The sequence below is a fragment of the Ictidomys tridecemlineatus genome, chromosome 4, assembly GCF_052094955.1.
Source record: "Ictidomys tridecemlineatus isolate mIctTri1 chromosome 4, mIctTri1.hap1, whole genome shotgun sequence".
Taxonomy (NCBI): Eukaryota; Metazoa; Chordata; class Mammalia; order Rodentia; family Sciuridae; genus Ictidomys; species Ictidomys tridecemlineatus.
In genome coordinates this window covers 136322286-136350124 of record NC_135480.1, presented here as the reverse complement: position 1 = coordinate 136350124, position 27839 = coordinate 136322286, and the positions used below count along the sequence as shown (strand labels likewise).

The 27839-nt window shown below is 37.1% G+C and overlaps 1 protein-coding gene across 6 annotated transcripts in view; it reads left to right on the top strand.

Moving 5' to 3' along the window:
- Pcsk5 (proprotein convertase subtilisin/kexin type 5) overlaps nt 1-27839 on the top strand; it is a 432587-nt gene that overhangs the window by 162176 nt on the left and 242572 nt on the right. For all 6 annotated transcript variants that reach the window (XM_078047476.1, XM_078047475.1, XM_005324113.5 and 3 more), the window contains exons 6-8: nt 481-569; nt 4360-4532; nt 24316-24528. In XM_078047476.1, the coding sequence (XP_077903602.1) occupies nt 481-569; nt 4360-4532; nt 24316-24528 (475 nt within the window). The remainder of the gene's footprint in view (nt 1-480; nt 570-4359; nt 4533-24315; nt 24529-27839) is intronic.

Below are 27839 nucleotides of genomic sequence, written 5' to 3'. Positions count from 1 at the left end.
GTATTTAAGTTGACAGTTTAAAAAGCATATTTTCATACCTACATTCTTAAATTTTATAATACTTAAATTATTAGGTTTTTAAATTTAATTAAAATTAAATAAAATTAGAAAATAAGATTGCATTAGCTACATTTGACATGTCCCCAAACCACACATGGCTGATGGCAGCCATATTGATTGCCTTATTGGTTTGGAGAATAGAAATAAACATGTGGTTTGGTTTTAGCCCTTAAGGAGATTTTCTTGTTGAGACACTGAGATATCAAAAATAAACATATCAAGAATATAATTCAAAATAGCATAATTAAGTGCTAAAAATTTGCCATAGACAGACTATGTGCTACTTGGGTAGGAAGTTCTAGAAACATCCACAGCTGGATACTTTCCTTACCACTTTGAAGTCTGAGTGTTGGCAATGACTTGTTGAGTTTGTGAGAGTAGAGTGTCTTACTTTAGAAAGTGTGTGTGTTTTGCCTGCAGGCATGGGACCCGCTGTGCTGGAGAAGTGGCAGCCGCTGCAAACAACTCTCACTGCACAGTTGGAATTGCTTTCAACGCCAAGATCGGAGGTATGGGAAACAAACTTAGATATAGACATGAACCAGGCAACTCTTCTGCTAAATAGTTTTCAGAATCCTTTTAAAACTAAAGATGGGCATATTTTTGCATGACAGTATTCAACTCTTGCTGACAGTAAAAAACAAAATCAAAACAACACGTTAACATGGGTTGTTCAGTATAGTTAAGGATTGCTGATGCTAAATGTGAAAGTATTGCAGACACATCGTTTTTGAACAGGCTTAAAAAAATGTTATTCAGTAATGAAGACAGGGTTATTGGTATCTATACTAAAACACAAACTTGGTGCCTGTTTCTGAAAGAACTAATAGTAGAAACATCAGGTCATCATGTCTCTATGGAATGAGGTGTTTTGAGGTTCTTCACAGCAAATAATACTTTTTTGTGTGTTGTGTTGCTCAAGATTTAAAAAGGGTTCCTTTAACTATAATTAAAGCAGTAAGAGTAAAATCTTTGAAAGTCTCATAACGTAGTGATACTGTTTCCATGAATGATTCCAGATGCACAAACTCAGATTACATAAATTTGGTATAAGGGTCCCATAAATGCTGTGTAAATCCAAGTATTGATAAAAGCAAACTCTTAACTTTCTCATTTGTAATCATCTTTGTAAGCAATAACCATGTGCCACAGCTACATGCAAATGGGAAGAAAAGCTTATATTACAGAGCCTGGTGACTGATCAATATGCCTGGCCTGAAGGCATTCCCATAGGGTCTGCTGAAAGGTCTCCCATAAGATGAATGAACTTTCTGAAACCAAGCTGACCTCCTTGTTTCCAATGTGTCGTTTGTTTCCATATTATAAATAGAGTTGGAACTAACAATTTTAGATGGCAACTCTATCCGAGATAAAAATTTTAAATATTTAGGGAACTGTAGTGTCCCCTTATCTCAGATTCCAGTGGATGTCTGAAAGCACTGAGAGAACTGATCCCTGCATATTTTTTTGTCCTGTATTTAAATATTAACAATATTGTTTATCAATTAGGCACAGTAAGTGATTAACAATAATAACTAATAATAAAATAGGACAATTTTCACAATAAGCTATGACAAAAGTTATTTAAAAAATGAATTATTTCTGAAATTTCCATTTAATATCATCAAACCTTGGCTGTTGTCAAATCAGGGAAAGCAAAGCCACAGATAAGAGGGGACGGTGATATACAACAATAGTGCTAAGAAAAGGTTTCCTGAAACTACCTTGAATTTCAGTCCATGGTAAATTTGATCTTTTCCTTTCATTTATTTCACCCTGAGTTCTTAGGGTATGACAGTTTACTGATCAGTAATTAGCTGCACTCTGGAATCCCTGCTGTGTGTCAGGGGGAAGGCCATTGGGGAGCTCAGGAAAGGAAGCCAAGGATGCTCCCTAAAGGATGATGGCCACTGGAGGCCCCTGCTCATCCCAGAGTCCAATCAGGAACCACCTGGTGAACCTGTCTTGCAGCCCAGGACTCGTCCTCACATACAGACTTAGACCCCAGATCCCACAATTATACTCTAGCACAGACTCAGCACTCTTACTGACCTTGAAGGAATGAGAGCATGAACTTGTGAACTCAGATAAACTGCTGACCTAGCTGAACAGTACTTTATTTAAAAAATGAATGTGTGGCGATGACTCAAGAATGTTCTAAACAAGAGCATTCTGAATCATAAACTTAACCCCTCCAGCCCATGAAGGCATGGAGTTAAATGAGAAAAAGAAGCAGTCTTTCATCTATAAAGTTGATGAAATTTTTTTTTGTGAGTTTTTAAGACAGAAAGCCATTACCTTCTGAATGCAACTTAGCAATCTTTTCCCCCATTTTTTTTCCATGTACTTCATGTAGATTACAACAGAAATTGAATTGAGGTGTTGTGTTGATATTCTCATGTTAGCATTTGCACACACTCCTGAGATTATTTTCAGACAGTTATAGTGTTTGTTTGTTTTTCCCAGACCTCAATGTACTGGTAAAATAGATTCATTTTAGGCTTTTAAATAAAAAGTCAGAAGCAGGGACATGGTGGTACATGCCTGAAATCTCAGCAGCTCAGGAGGCTGAGGCAGGAGAGTTGTAAGTTCAAGGCCAGTCTCAGCAATTTATCGAGTCTCTAAGCAAGCAAATTAGCAAGACCCTGTCTCAAATATAAAATAAAAAATGGGCTGGGGATGTAGCTCAGCATTTAAGCACTTGTGGGTTCAGTCCCCATTACCAAAAATCAAAAAGAAGATGAAGTATTTTCTTTGTCATTACAAAACGGAATGATTAAGTTTGAATATCTATATTAAATTAAAATAAACCAATGGCTATTCAGGACTGAGTACATGCAGAGTATTATCCTGTGTTTTCAATGGCCACAAAACAAATTACTAACAGACTAAGTGTAGTTTCCATCCCATAATTTTTAGACTCATTCACAACCTTCATTCTCCACAGTACTTGTAATCATTTTCTTTTAAAAGTCCAAAAAGTCACAATGTCATACAGTAAAACTTAAGTATGTGCAACAACTATGTACCTATTAAGAATAATTAAAAAAAAAACAAAAAAACAGAACCCAAAAGTCTAGAAGCAGAGAATTTGAAGGCATAACAACCAAGTGTAGTGTCTATAGGGATACTTGGACAATTTAATGTCGGCTGGGTGTGAGATGACAAATAGTTTAACCGACTATTTGTATTTTTTAAATGAAGAAAGTGAGGCAAAATTTTTAACAGTTTCTAAGTACTGGCTATATATGTATTCATTGTTCACTTTTTCCTATTTTTTATTTGCAAGTTTTATAGTTAAACTTTTTAAATGAAGTAGTCCCAATTCAACCACATAATACCCAAAGCTGCCTGATTTGAGGCTTTAATATTTAGTGTCTGTTTATTAATAACCGATAAAAACTTGAAATCCTACTGAGATAACAGTGTTTTCCTAAAGAGTAAGTTTGCCATTTAATGGTAATAATTTTAAAATAATACAATGTCTCAGTGATGATAAGTAGTTGAAACTGAGGAGGAGCATATTTATTTACCAATAGAATGTTTTGTTAGATTTTTGTTATTTTGTTAGTTCGATTGCATAAAATGAAAAAAAAAAAAAGGAAGCCTGGAATTTGGCATGTAACTTATTTCTGATTATCTTAGTGTCCTTTTGCAAAAAAGAGTTAATAAATTTCTACTGTCTGATAGAAACATACTTAAATCACGATTAATAACTAAACATTGCTAAAACCCTTTGAGAATTATCTGAAGTGTTAAATGCATTCTCATTTATTATTTGGCTTATAAATAACTTGGCAGAAAAGACATATATTAAATTCATATCAATTTTAAGATTAGAGGATAGTATTCAATATGGAATAAAGGAGACCAGCCTAACTTGGCAGTTTTCCACGTTTTATAAGACTGCCAAGATATATACCAACTCGGAACATGAGATATTCAGTGAAAAGAAATTTTAGGAAAGGTTGATGATTTGAAACTCTTTGTCAAATACTCAAGAGTGGGATGAGAAGGGAGAGATTGTGTTTGCCGTTGTAGAAATTAGAACCGTAGGGGGTGATAACAATGGAATAAAAAAGATTTTAAAGAAGTCTTACTCATTGACATTCAATTTAACTTCTTTTCTCCCCAAAATGACTTCTACAAAGCAAGCATTATACTTTTATAAGGGAAAATATTCTTACTAAAGTGTTGATTAGAGATGTTTTCTTTTACCCCCAAATCCTATATCTGGGTTACTTGGATATTATGTAGTGAAGGCTCTGTAACTAGCTGGTCCTCCTTTCTGTCTTGAAGGAGTACGAATGCTGGATGGAGATGTCACAGACATGGTAGAAGCGAAATCAGTTAGCTTCAATCCCCAGCATGTGCACATTTATAGTGCCAGCTGGGGACCAGATGATGATGGCAAGACTGTGGATGGACCAGCTCCCCTCACCCGGCAAGCCTTTGAAAATGGCGTCAGAATGGTAGGTTTTAAAAGCATGAAAGCTCATCCAAGGTGGTGATTCTCATATGAAGACTTTGTGACCATCTCACCCTCCAGGTTAGAAGAACGGATGGAGCTCATGGGTTGGGACAGTAGATAGATTAATGGAAAGAGATGCTGTTGTTCTCTCTTCTTCCTGCCAACTAAGAGCTAGAGAAGTTCCTCTGATGAGAATAGAGGTTTGCTTATATTAACTCAAAGGAAGTATATTAATTAATATGTTCAACTTGAGTTTGGAGAAGCAAATTCTTGGGGTTGTGAGGTTGAGTGGGGATGTTAACATTCTTCAGCTAGTGCTGATAGATTATCCAATAATACCTTTTGGCTACCTACTTTTTGTCATCCTTTTCCTAGTCTCACTTCTGTCTCAGGATGACATTATTTTTCCAGTGGCTTCCAAACTCCCTGACCAAGTAGCTTAACCCATCTTTTGTTCCTTGATTTCAATGAAAGATTCACTGACTGCTGTCTTCCAGTAAATGAACTATGTAAACTAATGTAATAAAATGTCTGTTTCAAATTTCTTTAAAAATTCTGTCTTATTCACATTAAATAAAAATGAAGATGTTGATACTTGTAATCATAAAAGGAGAGCCCAAGCAGAAGCAAGCTCTTTCTTATGTATGCATAGACCTTTATGTGGTTTAAAGCATTTCCTGAATCATGTTCACTGGAGGCCATCATTGGTCTGGTCCTAAACATCCTTGCCTTCCTCATCTCTTTTCTCCTTCATCATATAAGCAAACTTCACCCTTAGTATCCATTATCACATACTGCTTTTGGCAATTCCCTGCTCTTTCACCATGGCACTACCCCCTACCCCCAACTCTTCACTCTTTTGCCCAAATCCTGCTTGGTCTTTAAGCCTCAACTGAAAGGTCACGTCTTTCCAGAAGCTTCTTATTGCCCAAACTAGAAGTAAGTGTAATTAAATCTCTATTCTGTGATCCCTATTCTTTACATTTTTACTGATGTTTTATAGAGTTGTCATCTCATATTGTGTGTTGTTTCTAAGTGTATCTTCTTTGCAAAATCTTCAGTTCCTGGAGAGTAGAACTTATTCCAAACATCTTCAAGAGTTTTGCAAAACCTAGATGGTACACTGAATTCTAGTGAGCACTCAATTAAGTGTGTGTTGAATTAAGTTTAATTTACTGCAAACGATACTAACTATAGAGTTGTTATGTATTCTTCCCAGGTTTGGAACAGTGGAATGTAGTGAGTTGATTAATGTAGTGCTGAAGTAGGAGTAAAAATAATAAGTCTCCTACATCTTTGTGGAATTGGTCTTAGGATTTTAACAGAAGACTGAGTTAAGCTGTTTCCTGGTTATTCTGAAATAGACTGGAGGGGGAAATGATGTATTTTTTTGTGGGAGCTTCCTAGATAAGTAATAGTTCATGTTTGGGTAAGATTTGACTTTTCTAATTCTCTCCATTTTCAACTACATCAGAACCCTCTTAAACTGTAGGATAATGTTTTAACAGTCGTCTAGAATTTTTCTTTCCAAGTTTCTTCATCTAATGATTTCATTATCATAGGTGTAGACTACAAAATACTATTCTTGCTCACTCTGACATCCACAGAATGGTTTTTAATTTAAGGAGACCAAACTTATTCATATTTAACCTTCAAATTGTATTTGTATGTTGCCTATACTAAAGAGAAACATGGAATTTCTTATAAATATATAAATATTTATATTAGTAATGCACAATCTCATGACTGTACCTGTACATGTGATAAAAGGCTATGTATCCAATAGCTGGTTTTACTAAGAGACTGTGAGGCCTGCCAGTGACTCAGGTAACGTGAACCAAAGGATGTCACATTTATTTTGCTGGGAAATTTATTGTTCCATGGAAATCTCAACAGCAAGCTTAAATGTGTAAAACAAACAATGGAGTGCTTTGGTTGAAAGAAGAGTGAAAAAAAGATAAGGTTAGAAATGAGATCATGTGCTAAAACCACTGGAGCACAGAGGAGTACTATACTGAGAAAAAAATAATGTGGAAAAATGTATATTCATTATTAGATACAAAAATAACCTTGTGCTTATTATGATAGATCATGTACAAAAAATGTATGAGGATGAATTAATAATAGATTTCCTCATTCATTTAGGTAACAATGCTGGGAGTATACAACACATCTTTCTGTACTTCTACACACATTAACAACCCAGGATCGTTTTATACATCTGTATGCTGCTGTTTTCACATAATGGTATCCCAGGGGCATCCTTCTAGAGCAACCTATAAGGATAGAGCTCATTTGTTTTATTTACATCAAAATTTGGGGAATATAGAGTTACCAGAACTTTGGTGCTGAGGGCATAGTTCAGTGTTAGAATGCACAAGGCCCCAGGCTCAATTCCCAGCAGTTCCCCCACAAAGGGAGAGAAAAGGGAGCAGGGAGTCAGAGGGAGAGATACAATAATTTATTTGATATTCCGTTGAGGAACTTTCAAAGTTTAATTCTCAACAAAAAGACATTTAGTTTTAAAATGAACCATTAACTTTTAGAGTTGAAGAAGTAACAAAAAAGAAATGACTTTAATAGGATTATTTTCTGACTTCTAGCATTTCATATCAAAATATGTAAATGACAAAAATCAGGGTTAACCCATTGAAATAATGTCAACTCATTAGCATTCTCATATAAGTTAGGCTGAAGTCATATCCAACACTTGTCATACACTTCTCTCTGACCTTATATAGATCAAGGTACTTCTCAGCTTCCATTTTCTCATCAAAATGAGGGCAATAATAGCACTCAGTATGTTCAATAAAAGCATTTCTTTTTTTAAAAGAAAAATCATTTCTTTCCAAAAAAACTCCTATGCTTGTCCTCAGTCCCCCATTCTTCTCTCCTTACAGAGTTCTAGATGAATCCCTTAGTTACCCAAAAGGTAGATCAGAAAGAATAAGGTATGCATTATCACAGACTTTCTGAGTTCAGTGGTGTCATTTACTTTTTCTTCCTCTGTCTATACTTGCCTTCGATTTTACTTGCCCTTAAAAAAAGCATCTTCAATTTCATCATGATCACCTCTGGATATATAACTCATTTCAGTTATCTATGTGAGTAGTCTTGAATTCAGTTTATATTTTCCCAAAGGATGTTTCTCTGAATATCTATGAATATGTAATTTAATATTTTAAGCAGTATATTAGATAGTCTTTTCCAGGAAAATGAAAACTTTTACTATTTTCTCTGTTATCAGGCATTAAGTGAGACTGTAAATTTTATGTTCTTTGCAATCATTCTAATTTATGTTTGTATATAATATATAATACCCAGGAAATAGTTGGATAAAAAAACTTTATACAAAGTTAGATTATGGAGTGTAAAAGAAAAATAAATAAGTAGTGTGTTGGCTGTGTGATTTAAGGCATGAAGGAATAAATGGTTGATACAATAATTCCTTCAGTTAGCTAACTGAAAACCTACGCAACAGTCCAAAGTCACTCTGTCCTATCAAAGTTTAAGTAAATCATCTGTAAAAATACAGGAACTGGAAATTACTTATCCCTCCTATTAAATTTAGTGAGCTCCAACTTTCTATTCAATGTAAATAAAAGGATGAAGAAAAAACATCTAAATTTTACATGTAATATATTAAAATCCCTCCATTCTAGCAACAAGACAGAAAATAAACAGTCAAGACTCCATCAGCTGAGGATAGGTGGGATGAATGAAATAAAACTAAGGGCAGGGGGAAGGCAGAACTGCTTCCACGGAAGGTCAGAATGTCCTCTTTGAAGAGGTGATAATTGAGACATAAATGATAATAAGGCAGTCGTGTGAAGAACTAGGAGATGAATGTTCTACACAGAAGGAGCAGAAAGAACAAAGAACCCTGATTAGAGAGAGATTTCAGTGTATCCCTGGAACAGAATGCTGATTTGGACATAGGGAGCAATCTATAGGGAGCACCAAAAGAGTGGTGAGAGATGGGTTGGAGGTGTGGGTAAGGGCCAGCTCAGCAGAGTTTTCTAAACCATGGAGAGGGGTTGCATTTTGTTTTGTTTCAGAAATGTACTGGAGGTTTTAGTTTTAAGCCATAGTGCCCTGATCCGATACACAGTTTTAAAAGATCACTGCTCTGTGGATAGCAAAGTTTATGTGGTGTAAAGGGTGGGGAAGCAAGAGTGAAAGATTGAAAGGCCATAGGACAGACTTGAGCTGGGTTACAGCAGTGCCAAGATCACCAAGGAGATCAGGCAGCAATAGAGATAAACCCAAGTATCAAGAGGTAATAAATACATTTTGCTCAGGGAGCCCAAGTATTGATTGCATCCATTCCTTCTGTTTGCTAATCAAAAAATGTAGCAAATATTGAATTTTAAAATGCTCCCTATTTGTTTACTCTAAGATAAGCATTTGGCTCCTAGAATGTAACACTGCTTTCAAAGACTTTAACAAAATCAGAATTGATTAGATTTATAGCCCCTCTAGAATTAATGTGCCAAAATTGCATTAGAGAAACTGTGTTAAACAAACCATATCACAGTTGACAACTTGCTCTTTCTCCCCAGAACTGCATTTTATTTGATGCTAAGGAGCTATAAAATTAAATGCAAGTATTAGAAGCATATAATTTGGGCCAGACACAATTAATGTAATAATAACAATAATAATAATAACAGCAACACGAAGAACATTTAACATTTTGACCAGTCTGTTGTTATACTAGAATCACTCTTCTAAGCTCTAAAATAGACAATTAACTTTTCATTGTCTCAATAATATTATAAGACAGTTACTGTTCTCCCCAATTTTTACAGATCAGGAAACAGAAATCCAGCACAGCTAGACATATCAGACCATGGGCCTCAAAGAAATCTAAGAAACTCTGTTACATGTTGTCATTTTCATTTTATTGGAAACATCTGACCTCCTACCTTACTGTTGCTATGGTGAATGAATCAATTGCTCACATCCTACCTAAAGCTGCCTCCTCCGTTAGTTCTCTGCCCCCGACCATCCCACCTTATCCCATCAAAGACTTATATCAACCCATTATTTTTTCTTTTATCATCAGAATTTCCCTTTCAACTCTATTATTAACATCAATATACATTAATACTGTTAATTCTCCCACCTTAAAAGAATGAGCAGAGAATTCTCCTGTTGTCTTATATCTCCTTCCTCTGACTGCCTTGTTTCTCTTCCCTTTAGAATGAAATTCCATGAAGCCAATGTCCATATTTACCTCCAACCAGCTCTTTTTTAAAATTATTATTTCCTGAAATCATGGCATAAGATCTCCGCCCCAGAAATCTGCTGAAGTTGCTCTTTCTCTTATCAAGGTCACGATGACCTCCCTGTGCAAACCCACGGATTTTGCCTTTCACTTGTCCTAACAGAGGCCCCCCTGGTTCTCTGGTTCAATATAATACACACATTCTAAACTTTCAGAACCCCTTCTTTGCAGTTATTATCCCTTTTTTATGCTCACCTTTTTGCTTATCTTCATAAAAGCCAGAGTCTCACTGTGTGTTTTTCTGTATCCCAAATACCCTGAACAGTAGTGGATACTCAACAGGTGTTCATTGAAGAAAGAATGAATGATTGAAGGAATGTGTGGATGACCTCCATGCCATTTGCTATGTCTTGAGTTAATTTATTTGAGAATCATATTTACATTGCTTTTTACTTAAAATTCTGGAACTGAGTTATCAACACACATGGTATACCATAGCAGTTAAAGTGTCCAGACTCTGGTTCAGACGCTCCAATTTGGAAATGTGGGTTATAATACTTTTTTTACATGTTCAAGCTAATTAACCTTTGAGGATCAGTTTTCTCCTCTATAAAATGGAACTAGCTGCCAATAATTACCTTGAAGGGGTGTTGTGAAGGCCATATGATTGATACCTTTAAAATATTCAGCAGAGTTCCTGAAACAATGTCATAATCACTGCCACACATGGGCAAGAGTAATAAAAACGAAAGCATGATTACTCATATAAAATACCATAAAAGTCTTGGCTGTTCTAAATATCTTGCTTTAATCAATTTCATATTGGTGAATGATTCTTATGAAAGATAATTATAGTATCTTGAGTATATATTAATGAGTAACCTATGTAGTAGGAAACAGTATCCAAGAGAATATTATCTAGAGTGCATTACAGAAACCCCTAACTTAATAAAATGCTAAACAGCATGGATTGGGAAACACCACTTATATATCATTTCTTTGGTGAGGTAAAAGCATATTAAAAGCTCAGAGTCCTCCAATAAGAAGATGTGTTTAACTTTATTTAACCAAGGTTCTTAAGTTGAACCACATAGAAGCTTTTCTTTTCATGACTTTTCTGACTTGCTTTTAAATTTAATTTCATTTTCGATTCTATGGAACTATGCTATGCAAATTCAGCTACACTTGTTAGACCTTGAGAGACAGAACATCAGAACTAGAAATAATGTTAATGGTGAAGTCAATTTTAACCGGTATTTGTTTCTTTACTTGTTGGTGGCACCACTATTCACCCTGTGTCTCTTCTTAAAACTTGTGATTTTCTTCCCTTTCCTTACCCCAGTCATCTATAAGTCTTGTCTGTACTGTTTCCTGAAAGTCCATGGAATCTGCCCTCTTGTTCTCACAATTAGAACAGATGTCTTTCACGCAGACTTCTGCAGTAGCATACTTCTACAACTTTCTCAATTAAGCATCAGCTTTCAATTCTTCATGGAAGTGGCGGTCAAAGAATTATTTCTGTATTCAAAGCTTGTCCTTTTTCTTTCTTTAAAAATTTATCACTGCTTTCCATGACTGACAAGGAATATTCTAGACTTTTTAGGAGGGTACACGGGGTCTCTTAAAATTTTGCTAGTGGTCTCAGAATAAAAATTTTACATGTCATCTTAGAGAGGACAGTTTAAAAGTTCCTCTCATCCACATTGACGTGGTTCCATTTGCTGGTTCCATCTGCCATTGTGAGGCTTGGACCTGCCCCTTGACAAAGGGCCCCTCAGGGGACATTCCTGACTTAGTCTTCCCCAGTCAGTCCTAATAGAAAAATGATTCTATTAAGTAAGTCAGTTGACGGTGTTTCAGATATAGATGACTCCAGATTTGGTGTCAGAATAAGAAGCTAAGAACCTAAAGTTGTCTTTGATAGACTCATTTATTCATCTGTCCCTGATGGTGTTCAGGAGACATTCACTGGGTGGTTCCAGTATTCCAGGCTCTTTTATAGATGGCAGGGAAAGATGAATAACGTTGGGCCTTTGTCTTTGGGGAGCTCACCATGCAATGATGAATAAGTGTTCCAAATGATATGCAAACTCCCACTGTCCTTTCAGTTAAGTCTGGTGAGAGAGAGCAGAACAAACAGCACAAAAAATACACAGCTCATCATAGTACAGTCTAGTTGCCTTGGAATCATCTTTCCTTGTCCCATTTGGATTATTAAACTTTAATAAGACAGTGTAATTGATATGCATCAGCATGTGTCTAACACTTTGACAGCATTTCACAATTTTCTGACAAGTGTGTTGAATAATGATCTGTAGGAAAAGAGTAAAAAACTTGAAATTGAATCTTTATAATCAGAGAACCCTATATGTTTGTTACAAGTAATTCCCTTATTATTTTACTCAAGAAATATTTCTTAAATATCCACTATATAACAAGCACTTGTTGGGCATTTGTCTTCATTGTCATCCTCCTCCTCCTCCTCCTCCTCTTCCTCCTTCTTCTTCTTTTTTGGAGAAATCACATGGTTCATTATAGCTATTCTAGGAGCACAGCTTATAGAGTTGTTTTTTGTTTTGTTTTGTTGTCAGTTTATCTACAAGTATACTTTCAAGTCCACATCATTTTTCTTTGTGATTTTTTTTTAAATTTGCAAATGTCAGTTAAAGCATCAAGGGATTCACAGCAGAACAGAGCCAAATGTTAAGGACAGGCAAGAAGATTCGATGAAATCTGAATCATTGGTCCTTGATCTCCCTACTTACACTATCATATTCAATGGTCCATATGGAAAGCACCATAGTTAATGGACATCTATTGGATATGTCTAACTGTTGAGGCTCTTAGGGCCCTGATTACTATTTCCTCTACCTGACATTGGTTACCTTTTTGATTCAACAGAGTTTGGAATTGATTGAGTATTTGGCATACTTGCCGAAAGCATAAGGTTGTTCTACAGTCACACATTGTCTATCACACACACACACACAAACACACACATTTTTCCACCCTTAAATTAAAGGCATATGTTTACTAGAAGAGGAGAGAAGAGTATAATGAGCTTTTACAGTAAAAGCAATAATAATAATCATAATAAAATTAACTGATTCCACCTGGGAGGGATTATGTTTTTATCTGATATGCACACAGCTGTAGCAGGATTGGTACCAGTTTGCATTTTAATAAATGACAGATTGCTGTTAAATTAGTTGGTGAATGTTATAAAACTTTGGAGTGATGTATGGGTAGGCAAAGATAGTGGAGGAAGCTTATTTAAAATCAGTTCCTCTTAATGAGAATTTATTTGAACTGATATTTTTTTTAGAAGTCTTCCCTCTGGATTTGATATACCCTGATGGAACTCTATGTACTTAGAACTTTAGCAAAACTAAGAAGTGACTCGCCAAGTATATCCAATGCAATGTCATCCATTTTGGAAACAGATGTGTGCCTTTAATGAATACATATGCAGTTTCATGTTCCATAATCCCTTCAAAGTTATCTGACTCCAAAGAGTACGATTTTTAGATTACTATATTAGTGTGAATTATGATGCATTTTTATGGGGAGTGCTGAACTCTATTCTAATCTTGTATGGTACAAAATCCAAATATTTATTGCCACTTTGTTTTTATTTTGAGTGTAGAGATTCATTAATAACTGAAAGTTGTTAAATTAACTTTTGCAAATCCCATTCTAAATCCCTCTGTTAAACTATTCTACTCATGCATTAACCAGATATTAATAATTTCTTTTCTGTATGTTTATTTTGCTCTGTTTACTGTGACTGATAGATTAACTAGTGGAGGTGATGGGGGGTGTATGGTAAGCAAGGGCCCTAGACATTGTTTACTAGATGCTGGACATTTCTGTTAAGCAAAGATAAAAGTACATAGAGATTGGATTAGGTCAAGTTAAAGTCTATGCAATTCTGGAGTTTTTGTGTTCATACATATAGATTTCAGAAAGCTTTAGGGAGAATGGAGAGATTGGTTTCCTTCTACATACCAGCAGTCATCAGAAAAGGAAGGCCATGTGTCATTAACATGAGTAAATTGAACAGAGCTGATAATAGCCAATGATGTTTATCATTTCCATAACAAAGTTTTTAGTCCACTTGGCCTGTACCCACATTCTTCATCATGTGTTTGATGATGAGTACAGTCAAACCTAATATTCAGAGCTGTAGACATCAGAACTCTTCATGTCAAGCTAGTTAGGCATTAAAACGAGCTCACAGGAACACCAGTTTATGGATGTATAGACTGAGTCTTGGCAAAGTGGATAACAAGGCCATTAAGAAACATGACTGGTTCAGACTCATGTCTGCCTCCCTCCAAAGCCTACATTTTTTGCCACTGTGTGATATTACCTCCTGTCCAATAGGTCATGCAGGCCCATTTGAAAACATTCAACTGATTTGTGGTCATGAAAATGACCACTGCAACACAGAGCTGGCTTCTCTGAATTTCCAGGGAACTTACAATCCAAGCAGCTGATTAGTGTATCCTGCACTTTGACTGTGTATTTTTTTTTTTCTCTTCACATTTGGAGGAGGCCTGGAATGGTGTGCAGAGTACTTACCTTGCTCAGTTTGGTCACTCTCTAGTATTTAATAAATCAAGTTACTAAGTTGTTATAACTTCCATGTCCCTGAGAAAAGACTGTGATGGTTCCTTCTTTATGGAGCCATTATGAAGACTGAATAAGATCTCACATATGAAGTTCTCAGCCTGGCTGCTGGTCTCCTTAGAGGAAGGGCAAGATTTGATGCATCTTGAAGGACTACAGATTATTCACCACAGAGACATTTAAAAAAAAATATGAGCCTAATGCTGAGTGTTAATGTTTTTAAAGTATAAATTATTTTGGTCTAAGACTAAATATTTATGGGTAGAAATATTTATGTGAATATATATGTATGTATATGTATATGTGTGTATATATATATATATATGATTTTCTTGATTTCACAATAATATGAGATAATCCATAAGATCAAGGTCATTGCTTCATGTGCTAGAATCCTATGACATCATTCAAGCTCCACTGTGGGCTATAGATAGGGAAAGATTGTTACTCTTTTAGAGTTGAGTTGGCAGTTGGAATCAGCTCACAGTGAGAACTCTCTCATTTAAAGCTAACTTAGAGGAGAGTATAAACTTTGCATTATTGCTGGAATATTCTTCTATCCTCATGTCCAAGTGCTTTTCCAAACATTTGCAGTAAATTCTTTTCATACTCTTGATGATAATAAATGTTTTTATTCTCTATGAAAGGAATTTTTCAAGTTTTACTCCCTCAATATAAATTTAAAGGTAATAGTATATTTTTAAGACGTTTCAGAACTGATACTTAATTTTGGAAATGTCATCGCTGAGCACAGTGGCACACGCCTACAATCCCAGCCACCCAGGAGAGTAAGGCAGAAGGACTGTAAGTTCAAGGCCAATGTTGGCAATTTAGCAAGACCCTATCTCAAAATAAAAAGAATTTAAAGGACGGGGTATGTAGCTCACAATGTTAGAGCACCCCTGGGTTCAATCTTCAGTGTCGCCAAAAACAAACAAACAAACAAAATGTCCTTCCAATTTCATAACCCTGGCTCTCCTGAAAGTCTGGTTTTTCTTTTTGTCTGCAATAATCCAACATGTAGAGACTTTTGGCAGGTATGAGAATCACTTTTCTTCTCCAAAAAATGGGAATTCTGGTATGGCAGATATACCAAGAACAGCTGTGTTGGTGCTACAAATTATTGGAATGTGATTATTTCAGAGAGCATATGACATGCACATGTACATTTTTAGCTGCTTGGAATGAGTACTTGAGAACCCTCCTCTGCATGTTTCTCCATCTAACCACTGTTAATAGTCTCCATACCATGGGAAAACAGCTTGCACAGTACTCAAAGCATAAAGGGCTGTTGCCTCTATGTGTGAACAGAAGTATATAATATCCTCTGTCTTTTTTAATTTAAATTAATTTTTTCTTTTAAATACATAAAACCATAAAATGTACATACCAATGGGGCACCATCTGATGTTTTCATACATGTAGACATCATGTAATGTTTAAATCAGATTAAGTGTATCTATCATTTTAAACATTTCTTTATGGTAAAAAATTCGTTCTTCTGGGCTTTTGAGATTACTTGAGTCTTGCTGTATTAGTCAGCTTTCATTGCTGTAACAAAATACCTGAGAAAAAGAATTTAAAAGGAGGAATAATTTGGTTATAGTTTCAGAGTTTTCAGTTCATGGTTGCTTGGCTTCATTATGTCTAGGCCTGTGGTCACACAGAAAATCATGACCACTAAGAGTGTGTGCTGGAGTAAAGCTGCTTACCTCAAGGCAGCCAGGAAGCAAAGATAGCTTGTTTTTATAACAAAGCCCCTCCCCCAAATCATCCATTCATGAGGTCACAGCCTTCATGATCCAATCACCTTCCAAAAGACCCCATGTTGACACTACTGAATTAGGGCCGAGCCGTCAATGTATAAGCTTTTGGGGAACATTTAGGATCCAAACTGTAATAATCGCTGAGACTTCTGTGAGTCAAATGAGGAAGATGAGGTTTGAGATAAAACAGAATTGGCCTGTAGGAATTGACCATAGGTAGAACTTAAAAGCAGACAATTATTTGGAAACTTTGGGTTTGGCAGAAGAGATAAGGTAGGATGGGTGGATGTTTTGTTTTTTAATTTTTTTCTCCAATCTGCTTTGGTTAAGCTGTGTTTTCCTTGTTATGTTACTGAGTATTTTTAGGGACACCCAGTATTGCTACTAGTCAGGGAAATCAGCATTGGATAAGACAAGATCAAGTGCATGTACAGAATATCAGAAGGTTATAGAAATAAAATTCTTTCCTCAAAAGTATATGTATTTGCAAGAGTAAATACACCCAGTTGTTGTTACCTAATAGACATTCTATTACCTTTTGCATGAAAGACTGATTTTCCTCTGGTTATGCTGTAAAAATAAACGAAGTAAAACAAGTTCATGCTATTGTAATGTGCTGTCAGGAGCAAGGGCCACCCTGCTGTGCGATTTTGTGATAAAGTGTAAGAAACTGCTAAGAATATAAGCCCTCAGTGTCAATCCTTCTAAAGAAAGGGCATCTCTGAAAACAGGATTGATTCTACTAGGCCTTTAGTGAGTTGATGCTTTCCTGAATTTATATGCCAGCAGATGTGGTAGATAAACAACTCTTTTTGTTGTTGTTGTTGTTGTTTGTTTGTTTTGTTTTGTTTTGGGGTTAAAACCCAGGGCCCTGTAAATGTTAAGCACATACTCTACTGCTGAGGTACACCCTTAGCTGCAACCCATCTTTTTCTTTCTATTTAACACAATAAACATAAAATTAGCTATTTACAGGAGCTTGATGGTGGCGAGTTCTGCATTTGTAGCACTGAATATTCTTTTTGCTAGTCTTCAACCACATGACTCAAGTGTCACTTTTGAAAATTCACTTTTTTCTAAGTGTCACTTTTGAAAATTCAGTTAAATTCACCCTGAATTTAGTGCAATAATGTTGTCCATTCATGGACTAGAACATTCATAGTTTTTGTGAAAAGATTCTAAACATAGATTATAAATGGGATTTTAACAGTTTCTCATTTTTAGTTAAAAAATAAATTTTGATTTTTAAAAAATAATTTCAAATTTGTCATTTTACTAGAAATACTTCCCACAACCATCACTAGCAACTGACTCCATAATCATCATTGGGCTCTCTATTTTTAAAAGTGAAGCCAACTGCATTTGGTATGCTCAGGAAGCATATAAATTGAGTTTTCATTTGTGTATGATGAAATTAATATGGTTGTTAATAACTCCACCTAATATTTTTCATTGTATTATTAAAAGGTCAAAAGAACATAAAAACATCACTTCACATACTTGGCCTAGCAACCTATTGGAAGCACAGAATATCAGAATATAGAGCAATTACTAAGACTAAAATGTTGGGTGAGTCTGAGAAGGAGAAAAAAGATGAGGAGACAGAAATGAAGAGAAATGGGTCACTATTCACATAAGCTTTCTTCCACTTTTAGTGTATTTTTTCCTCCCCACCCCCCAGAAGTAGAAAATAAATACATCCATAGTTTCAGTCTTTCTCATCCACCATCCTTTGGTAGGTAGGTAGTTGAAAAAAGACAAGAGACTGTGGCTGAGCATTGGCTGAGAATCATGGAGACACCCTAAGGGTTGCTTTTGGTAAGTCAGTCTGGAGCTGTTTGGACAGTGCTTCCCCTGAGGCCAATTGAAGGCCCTGGGGGGCAGCTTTGAAAACTGAAGCAAAGACTGAGACAGTAGCAGGGGAGGACCTGGTGCTGAAAGAGGTGCTGACATCAGCAGGTGATGGGCCCTTGGACTAGCAGTGGAGAGCTGTTGGTTGGCCTTTAGGGAGCTATTGTTTCCCATTGGGTAGCATTCCTGGGATTTTTGTTTGGAAACGAGGAATTATTGAACCATTGGCTGTACTCAAATGCCCAAATAAATAAACTATACTTAATGACAGTTTGGTTTTTAAATCCCTCTGTTTACCTTAATTATCCTGAGAAGCAGCATCAGGTGAAACCTGCATTCTCTTCCTGTGAGACCTTTCCAGCTGTGGGGTACATCATAAAAAATAAGAGTCCCACATGCTTGTGCTCTGGATGAGGATGAGGGGCCTGGAGTTCAGTATCTTGTTGTAGGCTTGTTCCTGTTCAAAGCAGCACACAAGCTCCAGATTCCTAAACCTCACAGACCAGGTCTCTGTAGTCCTTAAAAACATCTCATGTCTGTCTGATTCAAGTCCCATTGAAAGGGAAAGGGTGGCCCACTTTATCTTCTGGGTTCATACAATTGATTTGCTTGCCCTTGGTCTTCATCTTCCTCAAATGAACTGATTAAAGAAAAAAAAAATCTCAGAATTTCATAAGCTGTCTCCCAAAGATGTCTTACTACATCTGTACCATGACTTCATTCTCCATGCGCATTTCAAAGAAGGCTTTCTTCACCAAGATAGACCAGTTTCCTCTCCAAGGTTCTGGGAGTGGTGAGGCCATCTGCTCCTGATTAGTGTTCAATTGCTGACTTTCTTTCTTTTCTGAGTATTTTTCAGGTCACCTTTATGGTTCATGTTAATCATTTGTCCGATGAATGATAATGATTTAAAAAGTTATGAAAATTAATTCACGAAAGCACTGTTGGAGAATTCTGGGACAAACAGTCTTTTGTGAATGCCAAAGCAGTTTGTAGAAGTTTTTGTTGGTTCATTTTCTTTTTTGGTGGTTTTTTTATTTTAGTTTTGTTATTTATTTTTGCCATGGCATGTATTTCGAGATCAGGCCCATTTCCTTCAGTGAGTGTTGTTCAAGAAGGAAGATAGGTTGTGAAAATGGAGCTTTAAAAAGAGACCCAGTTCTCCTCCTATCTAAGCTACTGAGTTGTTAGTTGCAGGTGTCCTGTGTCTCCCACATCTGTCCCCCTTGTCCCAGGAAGCCCAGTGTCTGTGGAGCATGGAGAATGGAATACCCCTGCCACACCCAGGAGCTGACAGAGAGTGTTTTTTAACCACTGAGGACAGGAGTGTGTAAAAACTGGGGAGAGGATCAGCATGGGGCTTTAGTTAATTAGGCATTTGGGTTGTACTTGGAGAACATCACAGATCAATGAAAGAAGTTTCTCATTCTGAGGGTTATTCTGTCATGTCTCTTCATGTCGATATACACACATACATAGATTCTGGTCAGACATGGGGTCCTTATCTCTTGTCTCCATGATGTTTTGGTTAAATGATGCAGGGACCATTAATGTGTCTCAGCTTCCTAATTTGTAAAAATCCATATAATAATATTTACCTTTCTGGCATTACTCTACATTTTACTCTTAATTGGGTAATAATAGAATTCATACATTATCATTTCCTTCCTCCTTTTTGTATTGCAAGAGATCTCCCTCATTTATATAAGTTTCTTTAAGAAGCCTTGCTAAGCAACACAGGAGGAGAAAGTCATATTAAAGTATCAAATAAAATAACTTCATTGGCTGAAAAAGTAATCACACCATGTAACGAAACAAAATTTAGCTTTCGGTGTATGATTGAATTGGTAATCCGGCATAAAGTGGCCTTTTCTGACCTTCTGAGCCACAAGAAAAACTAGTTCCTCTCTATCCTTTAAAAATAATGCTTATGGGGTAATATAAATTGATTTTTGTAGGGCACACATAAGAAAAAACACATGCACATTTAGAAAAAGACTATTTAGTGTTTGGTTGAATGGATCCTGCATGGATTTCACAATATCTTTTGCCTTAAGTTCATTAACTTTTAAGTTGGCACTCAATTAAATCAAAGGGTTTTTTTTCATTCAGAGCCATATTTAAATAACCAATTGCACTCATAATATTTACCATGCTAGAAAACATCATTAATTTCCTACAGAAAATATGTATCTGGGAATTCTTTTTTTTATATAATATTATGCCCACCTTCCTTTCTACCTGCACACTACATAATGATTTAATTTTTAAGTTACTCTGAATTGGAGGACAATATCCAGATTTTTTTCTTTACCACATGTTTTGGTTTCTGAATATTTCACCCTAATAAAAAACCCCTGTGCATCTGCAGTAAATAAATCTGTGAATTGCTAATTGTTTCAAATTAACCCCATAGATCTTTAGCAGCTGTCTTTATGGCATTTTCAGACCACAAATTCAGTCTGTGTATTTCTGGGACTTTGATCATAAATCATACACACAGGCATAAAGGTCATTTTGCCTCATGGATGGAATGATATCTGCATCTGTACTCTGTCTCCTTTGTGAGGGGCAGGGCACTGTTCATCTCCTTCTCTCTTCTTCTTCAGTCAGCTTGGGCTGCCTTAACAAAATATCACAGACTGAGCAGATCAAGCAAAAGAAATATATTGTCTCACAAATCTAGAGTCTGGAAGTGCAAGGTCAATGTATCAGGACAGCTGAGTTCTGATGAGGCCTCCTCTCTGGATATGAATTCTCAGATACATATATCTTCCACACAGGCACCTTCATGGAAGCCTCTCCTCTATGCCCACACACCCTCTTCTTTGCTTCTTAATAGGACACCTGGCCTATTATTTTCGGCCCCACACTTTAACCTTGAGTATCTCACTAGTGATCCTCCTAGAAATGCAGTCTTATTGGGCCTTTGGGCATGCACATATGAATTTGGAGGAGCACAGTTTATTCTGTAGCACTCTTAAAGGACTATGCCAGATATCTCCCCTTCAACCCTCAGGTCTTCTCTACACAAGCTCTGGGCCGGAAGGACACTGATGCCCATGACCTCTGTCTATGGACTCCTAGTTCACTGGCTTCTGGCAGGATTGGGCCCATGGAGATGTTTAGTGAACACACACTGTCCTTGGGGGCTTTCCTGCTCCATTGTAAAGTGAATCCTTTGAATTGTCGCTTTAATACAAGGATGTCTCCTCTGGAAGGAACATTTTCAGAGCATCAGCGACCAACTGTCCTTGTCCCCCAGACCTCTCTCAATCCATTGGTTCCCCAAAGGACTCTTGAACAGTGTCACTGTTCCTCCATAGTGATTTTACTTGTGGGTGCTGCCAAAATAGGAAAACCAGTCTTTATACTTCTGAGGGAGCCCCACGAGAGTTGGAATTTCCAGGGAAATTTTGGTTTGGAATCAATGTCTTGTGGTGCTAAGGAAAAGGCATATATCCTTTATTAATTCTAATTTTCCCACTAAGTCTCCAATGAACTTGGAACTGGTCGGCATTTAGATCCTAATGCCAAGCTGCAATAAAGACACAGGAGATTGGGCTGAAAAACAGAATAATAACCACTAGCCCTCTTTTTGCCCCAGTCTGTTGTAAGGGTTAAAGGCACAGACTCTGGCTCTGGTATTTCAGGTTTGGCTCTGGAATTAGCAAGCCTTTCTCAGAGGCAGTCTGCGCATCTGCAAAACGATGATAATATAGACTTGGATAGTGCAGAATAAAACTTGTACAGTTCTTGGTACAGGTTTCTAGAAATTTTGACCTCTGTTGTTTTTGGTTTGCAGTAGACCTTCTATGAATGAAACCCCTTTCAATCATAATGTTAAAAAAATTACTCCCTGAAGAGAGGAAAGTTTATTTCTCAAAATAGTTCATGGTCGGGGCTGGAGTGTGGCTTAGTGGTAGCGCACTTGCCTAGCATGTGTGAGGCACTGGGTTCGATTCTCAGCACCACGTACAAATAAATAAAATAAATGTCCATCAACAACTAAAAAAATTTTAAAAAATAGTTCATGGTCTTGGAAGGTTGATATAAAAAGGGAAATAAAAATATTTTCTAATCTCACCAACCAGGATAACTTCTTGTCCACTGTCACTGTATGGTAGACTTAACGTTGTCTAACGTGCATACACACATGCACACACATTTTTTTCTAAACTAAAAACATACTTTTATTTTTGCAGTCTACATTTGTCACTACATCATAAACACAAAAGTACTTTCTGAATGTTTTCTTAAATCAAATTACTTTTCAAAAATATTTTATAGAATTTTATACGTGGGCACACAATTCATAATTTTACCCAGATCAGTGGATGTGATTGTATCTGCTACTCTTTTCCATTGCCTTGTGCTTCCTAATCTATCATGTCATTGTGTTGTTTAAGTGAGGTGGGGTTTTTGTGCCATGGCATGGGCTCTCTTGACTTGCCGAAGGCCCAGCGTGACCATCCTTTAGGTCTGCAATGTAGCCCCTCAGTGCCTGATTGAGAGGGAAGTTTTTGGTGATGGGTTGGAACATTCTTTTCTCTCTGGCTTTTTTTTCTTTGTCTCTGAGATCTAGATGTGAGTCAGTCACAAGAGTTTCTGTCCCAGTACACACACCAAGGTGAGGTATAATTTCTGCTTGCGACTGACAAAGCATTCACTGAGATTCTTAGCTAATGACGGCATGGCAAGTTTTGCATTTTGTTCTGTCTCATGGATGTCATGATAGGAAGCTGAGGGATGGTGAACCAGGTCCAGACCCAGTGTCCAGCAGCAACAGCGGCCAGAGTTGATTCCCCCCTCTCTTTATGGCTCTCTCCCCATCCTTGTGTAATCATATTGCATTTTCCAAGTTGAAGGACAAAATCTGTGTTCTGGTTAGTCAAATCATGTCATAAATATTCTATTTCTTGAGGATTCAAGGTCAGAGAGAGTTTATCTGGATACTCCAGATTCTTTATCATCTCTTTTGCTTTGGCTCTTTTCCCAGAAGTTCCAAGACAACATCTTAAATACTTTTCTCTCCACCTGTAGCAAGAAATACAAGGCCTTGAAGGAAGAAAGAGACTCAGCCATCAACAGTTATGTGACTTTGGTTTTTATTTCCTGGCTCAAAAATGATGCATTTGGCCTAGATGTCCTCCAATATGCCTTCTGGTTTTAAAATGATAAAACTTGCTTAGGATTTCAGATACAGCTATTCCCAGAAATATTTCTTATTTTGATTTATTTCAGTTTTATCCTGAAAACATCATCTTATAGAACCAGAGTTGCTTTACTTCATGCATCTGCATTCTACTTTACTTCCATTCTTTAATTACTTAGGGCCTTAAGAGAATCTTTTAATTATCTTATTTTAAGTGACCAAATTTCGGCATTCAGAACGTGTCTCTGTCTCCTAGCATTGTAAGAAAAAAAGGTTAATATATCTGGTTGAAGAAGTTATCTGTAGCCAAATACATTTGGAAATTACATTAGAGTTTACACCGTTCTCAGAATTTTGAAATGAGCATTCACACATTAAAGGTTCTTAGAAGTTTTGCAATAAAGATGGTTACTTAAGAATAACTCAGGGATTCCAAAAATATATGTAATCTTGAAATCCTTTACTATTATAGTGTCATTAGCATGCCTCAGTAATCAGCATACACACCATGCATGGGGGAGGTCGGCTCTAGAAAGAATTGCATAGTTGGTACATAGTTCTTCTGCTCACTGACAATGGGATTCAGAATAAATGCATAACCTCTCTAGAACTTGTGCTCCTCAAATATAAAAAAATTGTGCACAATCACACTTACTACATGGTGGATATGAAGATTTAAAGCAATATCATATGACTAAGAGGGTTACAACTAATAACATTCCAATTCTGGAGTCTGGCTATCTGGATTCAAATTTTGGCCCTACTATATAGATAACCATAGAAACACCATTTGACTTCTGTACCCCAAGTCCTCATTTGTACAATGGGAACAAAAATTGCACAAATCTTTTTGGGTTGTTGAAAGAATTCAATCCAATTCAGAAAAATCATTTAGAATTTTTCTCAGTCCATAAATTGTAGCCATTATTAGTATATTCACTGGTGCTTTGGATACTTGCATGACTGTTTCAGTTTATTGACATAACTCCTCTTACCCCCTCTGAATGCTGTTTAAATACAGTGAATATTATTGACATCCTGCACACATCTGATTTTGCCCTGTTTTTATTTTTTTCTGATCTTCTCTCCGTCTAGAGCTGTGGTTCTCATCTTTTCACACCATCATTTAGCTCTTTCTCTTTGTCAACAGGGGCGGAGAGGCCTTGGCTCTGTGTTTGTCTGGGCATCTGGCAATGGTGGAAGGAGCAAAGACCACTGCTCCTGTGATGGCTACACCAATAGCATCTATACCATCTCCATCAGCAGCACAGCAGAGAGTGGAAAGAAACCTTGGTACCTGGAAGAGTGTTCATCTACACTAGCCACAACCTATAGCAGCGGAGAGTCCTATGACAAGAAAATAGTATGTGACATTTGCATGTCTCTCATTATCAATTTATTTCATGTTTTCTTTGAATTATGAAGGAAGAACCATAACTATGTATGTACAAGTAATATATGAGAATAGCAGGTGAGATTAGCTGGTGGTACTCAACACAAGTCATTGTAAATATTGTCATTCTGTTTCTAATTCATTGAAAATGCTTGGCTCTATTGTTATAGTCAAAGATTGAATGTAACTTTAGACATGAATAAGCATTGGTTTTATTGAGCAGTAATGATTGGTCCACATTTACATTATGAGTTAGTAGCAGAGCAACTAAAAAACCTGACCTATCTCAGTGCCTTGTCACTGACTTAACCTTAGCTGCAGTTCTTTGGTGTCTAAGTCCAGCTAATTTGAAAGTATATATAAAAGTATATAAGGAAACTTAGAACCAATCTTTTGCAGATACCAAGAAATGACTTGTATTTATTTAACTTGAACTGTACCTATATAAAAGGTGCGGTGCTTTTTTTTTTTTTCCTTCTCTTTTAATACCAGGGATTGAATCAAAGTGTGCTTAACCACTGAGCCACATCCCCAGCCTGTTATATTTTTATTTTGAGATGGGCTCTCACTAAGTTGTTCAGGGCCTCACTAAGTTGCTGAAGCTGGCTTTGAACTTGTCATCCTTCTGCTTCAGCCTCCCGAGCTGTTGGGATTACAGGTGTGTGCCCCCAAAAAAGTGCTTTTCTAAGACTGCAGCATACAGTCTGGATGGAGAAGAACAGAAGTCCTACGAGGTGAACATGTCCTCTTTTCTAGGCAAGCAGCAAAAGGATTAAAAGTTCAGGTTGCTGGTCCAGTCTACATAAGTTTCTTTCACTCTTCAGCTAATTATCTGTTGGGAACTTTGGACAAATTACTTGATCTTTTTTTCTCAAAGACATTCTTTATAAAATTATTATTTATCCATGTATAGCTCATGGATAACTAAGGTAATGAGGAAGTCAATAGAAGTGCCTAACCTATTGGTGACTAAGGAAGTGCTGACCTTTGGAGTGCCCAACACTGTGCTGGTGATTCTAAGTTTCAGGCACCTTTGCTCTTGGTTCTTTCTCTGATTGTGGTTTTGTAAACTATCTCAGCATTGGTCTTTCTAAAGTGGAACAGAGCTGCTGTACCTGACACTTGTTAGCATTTAACCAAGACCCTGCTTTCAGATCTTGCAGAACCATGCAGGTGTGGCATATAGGAAAGAGAATAGGGCACTGCAGTTTGAACCCCCTAATCCCCAAATCCACCACAAGTGGAAAACTCTGCACCATGAAATTTTGTTTGATGCATAAAATCAAAGTAATTTATATAATTACCTTCAAGCTATGTATATAAAGTGCACAAGAAACATAAAAGAATTTTTTGTGCAGACATGGCTCTCATACCCAATATATCTCATTATGTAGATGCAAATTGTCCAAAACCTTTAAAAAATCCACCATCCCATACACTTCCAGTCCAAGAATTTAGGATAAGGAATATTTGACATGTATCTCCTTCATGTAGATCATGTTTGGGGGCAGGGATTTAACCTGGGGTGCTCTACCATCAAACTATATCCCTAGCCATTGTTTTTTTTTATGTGTGTTTTGTTGTTGTTGTTGTTGTTTTGTGTTTTTATTTTGAGACAAGTCTCTCACTGCATTACCTAGGCTGGCTTTGAATTTGTGATTCCTTGCCTCAGCCTCCTGAGTTACTTAGATTACAGGCATGTGCCACCTAGGCTTCTTGCAATTCTTGATCCACATGTATTTAGTGTCTCTTAACTCCTGCTTGTTATGATTCTTTTTTATGCTTGATTTCTCAGCTGCTTTTTACCAACTTTAGTTACATTTTGTAGACTGACTTACATAGAAGATGCTTATCCATGTACATGTCCCCAAATCTTTCCCTAATTCATCCACATGGCTGGATTTAAAAATATACATGATAGCCTGACAATGCAGTTCAGTGGTAGAGGACTTGTCTAGTAAGTAAAAGGCCCTGGGTTCGATCCCCAGTCCAAGAAAAAAATAATAATAATAATAACAAAAATATATGCAAGCCCAACGGTCAGTACTTCCACATCATTCATCAGTAAGAATAACTCCAAAACATAAAGTAAAAGATGAAAATGCAGAGATTTAACCCTGTAGAATGAGCTACATCCCCAGCCCTTCCTTTTGTTGTTGTTGTTTTTAGATAGGGTCTCACTAAGTTGCTGAGGCTGGCTCAAACTCACAATCTTCCTGCCTCAGCCTCCCAAGTCTCTGGGATTCCAGGCATGCACCACTGTGTCTAGAAAACTTTCTGGCTTTCTTAATTAAAAAATGATGTTTCTGTGAGATTTTGCCTTCATTATGGAAATGAAGCTCTTTTGACTGGAATTAGCTCTTTTGCCTCTGTATCCCCTAATTCATAGTCAGTGTCCACTAGTGCTGAGTCACATTTGTCATTTCCTGTGAAATGGAGGTGGTATCAGCACCAAACTCAGAGATTTCCTGAAGCTAGAGGACACTGAGAATAATGACGAGCTGAGCATCGAAGCTCTAAAGCTTCAGGCACTGTTGTTACTGGAGCCAGTAACCTGCTGCACCCTGGGAGTGCAGGCTGGTCGTTTTTCCAGCTGCTGTTAACAGAGGTGCTTTTTGCACCTCCGTTTTTCCAACCTAAGAAATACTGTGCTCTGTTCCACCCACTCCATAAAGAAAGGCACTTTGATGGCGAGCATGTTAACAGTTTGAACATGAGTGGAGCTGGCAGCGACATCAGCCTTTTATGGTCCAGCTGACCCCTTTTCCTTCAAGATGTCAGAATGATGAATAATCCCGCCTTACGCCTGGGACCTTGCTTCCACCAGGCTTTGAACCTAGACGCCTGTGGTCCCTGGGTGATGCCCACATCCTGTTAGTGGCATCTGTGATTGAGTGCTACAGGAATGGCAGTGTCTTCCTTTGCACCGGGCTCCCTTCCCTGAGCCATTCATTTCCTTTTGTCATTTGCAGCCTCTCCAGAAGAGCGCCGTTGTCATCCTTCATTCATACAGCACCTTTGTGATTTGAACCGAGACAGTCACAGAGGATCCGAGGAGAGGGGAAAGAACTCCTCTCAGCTTCTGGGAAAGTACTTTTGTCAAATAAATTGTACTTGTCCTGGACAAAATGCTTTTTCATGGTTTACAAGCAGGGAAATCTTGTCCCAGGTTTCGAAACATAGCATCGTCTCTGTCCCTGCGTTTCCTGCCATTACCATTAGCACAACTCTGGACATTGGTCTGGTTCTTGCTTTCGTACATTTGGATTGTTGGTGGCCTT